This window comes from Gavialis gangeticus, unplaced genomic scaffold, assembly GCF_001723915.1.
Source record: "Gavialis gangeticus isolate Ggan-Ray unplaced genomic scaffold, GavGan_comp1, whole genome shotgun sequence".
Classification (NCBI taxonomy): Eukaryota; Metazoa; Chordata; order Crocodylia; family Gavialidae; genus Gavialis; species Gavialis gangeticus.
In genome coordinates, this window is record NW_017728993.1 from 35,241,116 (window position 1) to 35,248,638 (window position 7,523).

The 7,523-nt window shown below is 46.2% G+C and overlaps 1 protein-coding gene across 4 annotated transcripts in view; it reads right to left on the bottom strand.

Annotated features, from left to right (window-relative positions):
• MCOLN3 (mucolipin 3) overlaps window positions 1–7,523 on the bottom strand; it is a 42,908-nt gene that overhangs the window by 11,173 nt on the left and 24,212 nt on the right. For 3 of the 4 annotated variants that reach the window (XM_019501548.1, XM_019501547.1, XM_019501549.1), the window contains exons 10-12: window positions 1,136–1,237; window positions 902–1,024; window positions 57–263 (exon numbers count right to left, since the gene is read on the bottom strand). In XM_019501548.1, coding sequence (XP_019357093.1) covers window positions 57–263; window positions 902–1,024; window positions 1,136–1,237 — 432 coding nt within the window. Of the gene's footprint in view, window positions 1–56; window positions 264–901; window positions 1,025–1,104; window positions 1,238–7,523 lie in introns of those variants that run through there. The other variant, XR_002094684.1, reaches the window with a different exon arrangement.

Sequence of the window (7,523 nt, forward strand, 5' to 3'; positions counted from 1 at the left end):
GAGGGGAGGGGGGGGGGGGGGGGGGGGAAACAAAACAAAAAAAACCCAGTGCCTACCTTAATTGTTTCATATGTATCCGTAATCAGTGCAATGAAGAGACTTAGCACCATATAGATGAACAGGCTGATGAAGGAGTAGAGGTAGATCCGACTAAATAACCAAACCAAGTAACTTTTCTGTTGCATTCTTGCAAATGTAGCAAACATATCATCTCCATTTATCAGTGAAAAGAGGCATTCTGAAACCATGTTCAGAGAACGGAACTAGAAAAAAGGGGGAACCAAAACATGGGAACATTAGTTCTCATCTGGTAATTCTATACTTTACAGGTTTATTGGTTTTAAATAGACTGAACAGCCACTGAATATGGCTACCTTAGGTTCAGCCACTGAATATGGCACCCCTTATATACCTGGGTGCAGACCTGTGTATGACAGCATGCAGTGGTGGTAACACTGGTAGAATATACCTGGGCAACACATGAAGAAGGTTAGTTGTTTTGCTAGGGTTTACAGGTATATCTGAAGAGCAGGCACGCTCACTTAGGTGTCCGTTTAAAAGGAATAAGAATTGTGTTTAGATTTGTGGAGTCTAAAAATTAGTCTTGTGCAATGTCAAGTTATTTCTCAGAACGCTGCATAGGAAGCCTAAGCATGTGATTACTAGTCAGTTGAACCACGTTTCTCTGACTCAGGACTTTCATAATGGAGGAAAGAAAAGTGATCAAAATATCAGTTTGTGAACTCCCAGGTTATAACAGCAGTATTTCAAAGTCTTATACAGTTTCCTTATATAAAAAAGTTTTGGAATTTTTACACACAGAGGTATGCTTAATAATTTGACACTCTTATTTAGAATTATGTTGTTCATCTGATTCTCTCTCAAAGATGTTTTCCATTACCTTAGCATGATAAGGTCCCAGTACAATCCATCCACAGAAACAATAGCCCAGATAGATCATAGCAGCACAGCAGCAAAATCTAATGACATTGGGCAATGCTGCACGCAGTGTCAGAATAAGGAGCTGAAGAAAACAATGTTAACAGTTAGAATCCACCCAGGCATTTGTTACAGCCATGTGATAACAACAAACAAAATAAATACCAACAGCACGAAGATCCCAGGAGATCCTTACATTATACTTCTGAAAGAAACCTAGGTAACGAATGACTCCAAGCCACACAAGCATGGTGGATGTTCCAAGAAGTATGCTGCAGACATCATAACTTGTCAGACTCTAATAAAAACAGAAAAGAACCAATTATTAAACCTGCATTGTTTGGTAGAAAAAGTTTTCCTCTTGCACTGTTAGGCCACTACTGCAAATATCAGCTAAAAAAAGGGTTCTCATTGGAAGCCAGTTTTGATTAGTGTGGGGAATCTTAAAAGCTTATGCTTCATAAGCTAAATGCCAGGAGAAGGAAAAAAAGAACCTTGAGTAAATTTCATCTACTTGATACTGCTAACTTGATATATCTACATCCAAAACTGTTACAGCTGAGTTAAACCATAGAAAGAAAATTTACACATCAAAAAGACTCTTCAGCAATGTGAATACAGATGGAGACAAAGAAGGAGTAGGTCAGTGGTCGCCAACCAGCAGATCTCAATCTACCAGTAGATCTTGGAGCCTCTTGCAGTAGATCTCTGAGGCTCTTGGAGTTGATTCAAGGCTAGGGTGAGGGGGCTGAGTGCCCGCGTGTATGCACACGCATACCCCAGCCCAGCAGGTCAGTCTGTAGGGGAGGGAAGGGGCGGGGGCTAGATTGAGGCCCCCATGGTGAGGGACAGTGCTGCAGAGGCAGGAACATGGGTAAGTTGAATGGGGCCCTGGTCCAGTGGGACTTGTCTGCTGGGGAGGTGTAGCCCTAAGTAATTTTTTCTCCCTCTGCCTCGATCTGCCCCCCACTTCCCTCCTCACAGACTTATGCTGGGCAGTGGTGGCGGGTGGCACTGGTGAATGGTAGATCTTGGGTTGCTTTTAAATGCCACAGGTAATCTCCTACTTTAAAAAGGTTGGAGACCATTGGTGTAGGTCTGCTATGGAGTGAGGACAGTCAAAATTAAAGATAAAATCGAGGCAGGGCCCAAATGTAAAGTGAATGTTTTGCTTGTTTTCCAGAATAGCAATGATATAGAATCTAAGGCAGAAAAGGGATAGCTAATGAGAACAAGACCACATCTGTTGGAGAAGAAAAACTCTCAAGAGCTTACTGCACTCAAACTAGGAGCCCATATAGGCTCTCTGAACCCTGCACATAAGACTATTGGTCCAGTAGCAGTTTTGTAATAAAAAACAAAATTGGGGGTGGGGAAAGTTCTGGCTGACTGGAAAACAGCTAACAATGCTTTATTGAATAAGGAATAAAAATGATCCCAACAAGTAGAGGCCTACTAGGCTCTAGCCTAATAGCACACAAGGATTTGGAACAAAAGTTTGAAAAATGAAATAATTTAAAACATGGATGTAAGTAGGCTAACATGCAATATGAGCCATCATCAGGGATCCAGGTTTTCCATTTCCCATGGAAAAACAGGAAGAAAAACAAAACAAAAAACCCCCCAAAACAGATTTTCCTTTTTAACTGAGAAAGACATGGATTTTTCATTTTAAGGGAGAAATGCATGGATTTTCCACTTTTGCAAAGCTCTCTGCAGCCTGGGAGAGTTTCAGCCTACAAGGGGCCAGGGGGTATGGGAGGAGGGTGGTCAGGCAGAGGATGCCTTGTACACGTGTACATGCACACATAGCCACCAGGCAGCCTAGAGAGCACCTCCTGCAGGTGAGTCTGGAGCAGGACAGGGCTGCAGGCAGCTTGTCCACGGGGTCAGGGGGGTGGCTCCCTGCTGCTGCATGCACTCCTAATTTGTACATGGGGGGCAGGGGCAGGCTGCCTGCTGTAAGTTCAGTCACCCTGGCCTGCTGCCTTCCCCCTGGAGCCCTGCGGCCCAGCAAGTGAGATCCAGCATGGCAGGACAAAGTGGGGCCGGGTGGCAAAGCTCCTTGCTGCTGCGAGCCCTGTACCACCACGGCGAGGTGCATAGGTGATGCATGCCTCCCGAGGCTGGTGGGGCATGGCGACTGCCCACAGGCGGCCACGCTGACATCAGTGGTGAAGGCGGGCCAAGCAGGGACTATCTGCAAGTGGCCGCAGCAGTGTTGGCTGTGGGAGGGGTCCCCCCATGACCGGTCTCCGACTGCAGGGGTGGTCCCCCCACAGCCAGACACAGCGCTCTGCCTGCCCCCTCTGCCTGTTACCTAAGCTGAAAGCGCTCACTCTTGGGGGGCACCAGCACTGCCAGGGGGTGCATGTGCACCCCCTATGCATTGCCTATGGCAAGGTGCCCCCTGTCCATCTGGTAGCAGCAGGGGTGGCGGCATGGAGCTGTGCCCCCACTGCAGCTGGGCAGTCAGGGTTTGCCTTACCATGGTGGCACAGAGCTCCCAGCGGTGGCAACGAGCTTCCCTGCCTGACCCCACTCTGCCCTGCCACACCGGGTCCCACCTGCTGGGCCGTAGAGGCCGCAGGGGGAGAGCAGCAGGGCAGGAAGCCCAAGCCTGCAACAGGCAATTCACCCTCTGCCCCCACCCACCACCAATGGGCTCTCCCCTGGCCATGCCATCCATGGGGGCAGAGGAGCCAGGCTCCATACTCCATTCCACCACAGCAGCTCCTGCCTCCCACAGGTGGCAGCTAGGGCCCCTGGCCCCATATCCCTGGCAGCTGGGGCCCCCTCCAGCAGGGGGGCTGGGGGCAAAAGCAGGGGTTGGGGGTTGTGGCTTGGGAATGAGGGGCCTATAGTGATTGGAGGCATTTGTAAGCTTCCAAATTGCTTTAAAATAGTAAATATATCAATAAAACATTGTGTTCAATTGATACACATACACATTAGAGGCATTTCATTTTAAACACAGATTTTAGGGTTTTTAAATGACAGAATTTGTGATTTTTAAAACAGAAAAGCCAGGATCCTTGGCAATCATCCATATATTACTTCAGCATAATCTCTCTCTCTGGTGAATAACTGATTTTTTTAGGCAATGGAAATGCAGTAGATCCAAAACAGATTGAATATCTGTAAAGCATTTGATAAAGGATTACATATTTTTTTAGTTAAACTTCAGGAGATACAGATTATATGCAAATATTTTAAAGGTGACCTAAGGAATAGCTAAAGGAAGAAAAAGACAGCTATAGGTAGTTTTTAAAAGGTAAAGATTGCCAATGATGTGCAAGAATCAGCCCGGAGACAAAAGTTTAATTATTTTCAGTCATGACTTAGACGAAACAAAAATGTGCTAATGAAATCTGTGAATGAATGACAAAGTTGGAGTTTGTTGTTTAGATGACTCTAATATCTTACACAAAATAATGGATGACTGAGAATTGGAGAAATACAAAAACAGTACTAATTTAGTAATAGTACAAAGTGCAAGAACAGCATATGGGAAAGAAGAATTTCTGCTGAAAGCAGGGGTCTCACCAGTTAGAAGAGACAGGGAAAAAGAGATTTGGATGCATAAGATGATCACAGGATGACTGAGCCAGTAATGATTGTGGCAAATACAATCATAGGCTATACCAGGAGGAGCATTCTTGGTTCAGAGAAAAAAGTATTAATGTCATTATATAAGGCACTGTAGGGACCTGTTTTAGAAACATAGTCATTTATGGTCACCCATGTTTAAGAGATGATAGGAAACACACAGGTGCAGATAAAGCTAGTAGGAAAGACCAAGGGACTGGAGAGCTTGTCTTGCAAGAGAAGGCAAGAAAAGTTTAGCTTTACAGCCTAGCAAAACAAAGGCTGATTGCTCACCAAGCAGCAGGAAAGGAGATTATCTATTTAAGGTAAAGGACAATGTTTGGGCAAGCACTGTGTATGAACTGGTTGCAAACATATTTAAACCAGAAGTTCAGCTTCAGAACAGTGAGGTTCTCAAACAACCTTCCAATACTGGGTAATATAGGAAAACAAAGATGGAACTTGATCACCTTATGAAAAGGACATGTAGTGACTGCAATATCAGGGAACGCAGATGGTTTTTCCAGTCCTGTATTGCTATAAGCAAAAACAAATGCATAACAAGAGAAACCAGGTCTAACGAACAAGTAATGCTGAGAGATTACCAGAGTTCCAGGAAGTCACCAAGAAAAAGGATATCCAAGTTTAGTTGCTTATTATCACAGAGCTTCATTAATTTGTGCTTCACTAGTTTTTCCATTCTAGTAATACCTATAAGTTGCCCTATATTCATTCAAGGCAATGCATTTACTAACCCATTTCTCCTTTAACTGCAGAGCTAAAGAAACCATGCAAAACTGGCACTAATTTTTTTCTGATCGAAGATCATACCCGCTCACTTGCTGACAAGATGTTATTGCTTTTGTAGCAGGTATGTCAGGAATAAAAAAAATACAAGTGGGTGATACTGCATTCTTTTTGTGCATCAGCTTCGTTTATTAACTTGCACTGTTACATTTGCACAAATTTAACGTAAAAGGTAGCATAGAATTATGTGGCTGGCAGAACTTTCAAACTGACGTGCAATAAGGGAGAGATTTAGATCTCAGACCTGATCTGCAAGGCTTACAATGAGAAGTTGCTTCTACTTGTAAACTGATTGAATTTTATATGCAGATCTTAGAAACAGTTAAGGCCTCACCATCCTCATTTTACTTGCGCTTGGATACTCATATGATTTCACTCTAGCCTTGTTCTTCAACATGGATTTTGCCAGAACATGACCAATGGATCTCTTTGGGTTTTGTTTTTTCTTGTGTTTTTTAAATTTGTTTTTTAAAGCTAAGCTGAGCTTATCTCCCATAGTAAATTAAATAAGAAAATAAAACATCTCTTGCGGTCCAGTATGGTCCGCATGTGCAACCTGTGGGTGAACGGAAGCATGTGCACTGGCAGCCCCAAAACCCTCAATCACTGGACACAGGTGCTGATCAACAAAGTCAGGGAGGCTGAAGTGCAGAGGCGAGGGGATGTGGAAGAGGGGGATCCACTTTCCTGTGCCAGCACTCCCAGCACCGGCACCAGCCCCGGCACCAGCACCAGCCAGTCTCCTCCATGCCAGCCACTGCCAATGTGGGCCATGGGCATAGCTTCAATGCTGTGGTCCAAACGTAGCAGACCCCAGCCTTGGGCAGGTAGTGCCGAGGCTTTGGTGGCTACCTATCTCGCTGAGGATGTGGAGCCACTGGACTGCGACCCCTTGGCCTACTGGGCAAACTGCAGCCAGATGTGGCAGGATCTGGCCACAGTTTCCCAGCAACACCTGTCCTGTCCACCAACCCGTGTTCCAAGCAAGAGGGTGTTCAGCATTGCTGGGAATGTAGTGACACCCCACTGCACCTGCTTGCATCCTGCTTTGGTGAAGTAGCTGGTGTTCCTAAAGGTGAACCTCCCACTTCTGGGGTTCCCCAAGCTCCACCTGCAGACGAACTGAGTACCGCCCTCCTCACTCCATCTGCACCAATTTCCTTTTTTGAGTTTTTTCAGAGCCGAATAATGCCCCGATGTCAGCTGGAGGGGGCACTAACTGTATCACCAGCCAGCAGGCGAAGGACATGTCCCTGCTGAGCTCATTCCCCTGCCAGGATGAACTTGGAGGTATGGGATTGGGGCTACGGGGAAGGAGGAGGCCCCATGTCCTGGGCATGACTACTAAAACTGCACCCTGCCAGGGTAGGGAGGCCTGGTGGGACTGCTGGTGGTGCGGCAGCCCCGTAAATGTCAGGACCAACAATCCCCTGGTGAAAGGTGGGTAGGAGATGCCATAACCTCCAGCTAACACACGCACACACAAAGTCCTGGCTGGGGAACACCCAGACCTGTCATGTTTTTGACAGGCCTGACACTTGCTGGTTGCAGTGCAGTTGTAAGGCTCCTGGTGAGCTCAGCTTAGCTGCCCGGGTTGGCAGCTTTAGGGTTGAAAACCCTTTTGTCAGGCTGAGGAAGTACCTGCAGTTGATCCTGGATGGAAGGAATAGTAAAGAAGCCAGAGGCTGGTCTGGCCCACAATGCAGGCAAGAAAGCCAGCCGGTAAAAATGAAAATGGAGTTGTTAGGGCGGGAAGGACAGACTGGGGTGGGGGCTAGCGGGGAAAGGAGGATGTAGCAGCACACGTAAAAGTGCAGTGTGCCAGAACTCCACTGTCTAATTTATATTGAGTCCATGAGTTTCTGTACCTACTACCTAGGAGGCTGATGAAGTGCAGTTCATAGGCCCAGCTCTGGAAAGTGGTTTGCATTGTATACTGTTCCCTCTCAGGATCAGGCCTGAGAGACTGGAGGCAGAGTGTTTTTTTGGTGAGGAATGTGCCCCCACAGGTAGTTGGGTTTTGTTGTCTTTGGTAGATTCTGGTGTGCAGTTTGTGGGGGTACTGGAGATAGTTGGCAGGTTTTGTGTTTTGAGCTGTAGGAAGTTGGCTTCAGTTTTGGTGATGAGGTTAGGTGCTTGTTTGAATGTAGAAACCACTTTTCAGATCTGGGCCTATGAACTGCACTTCA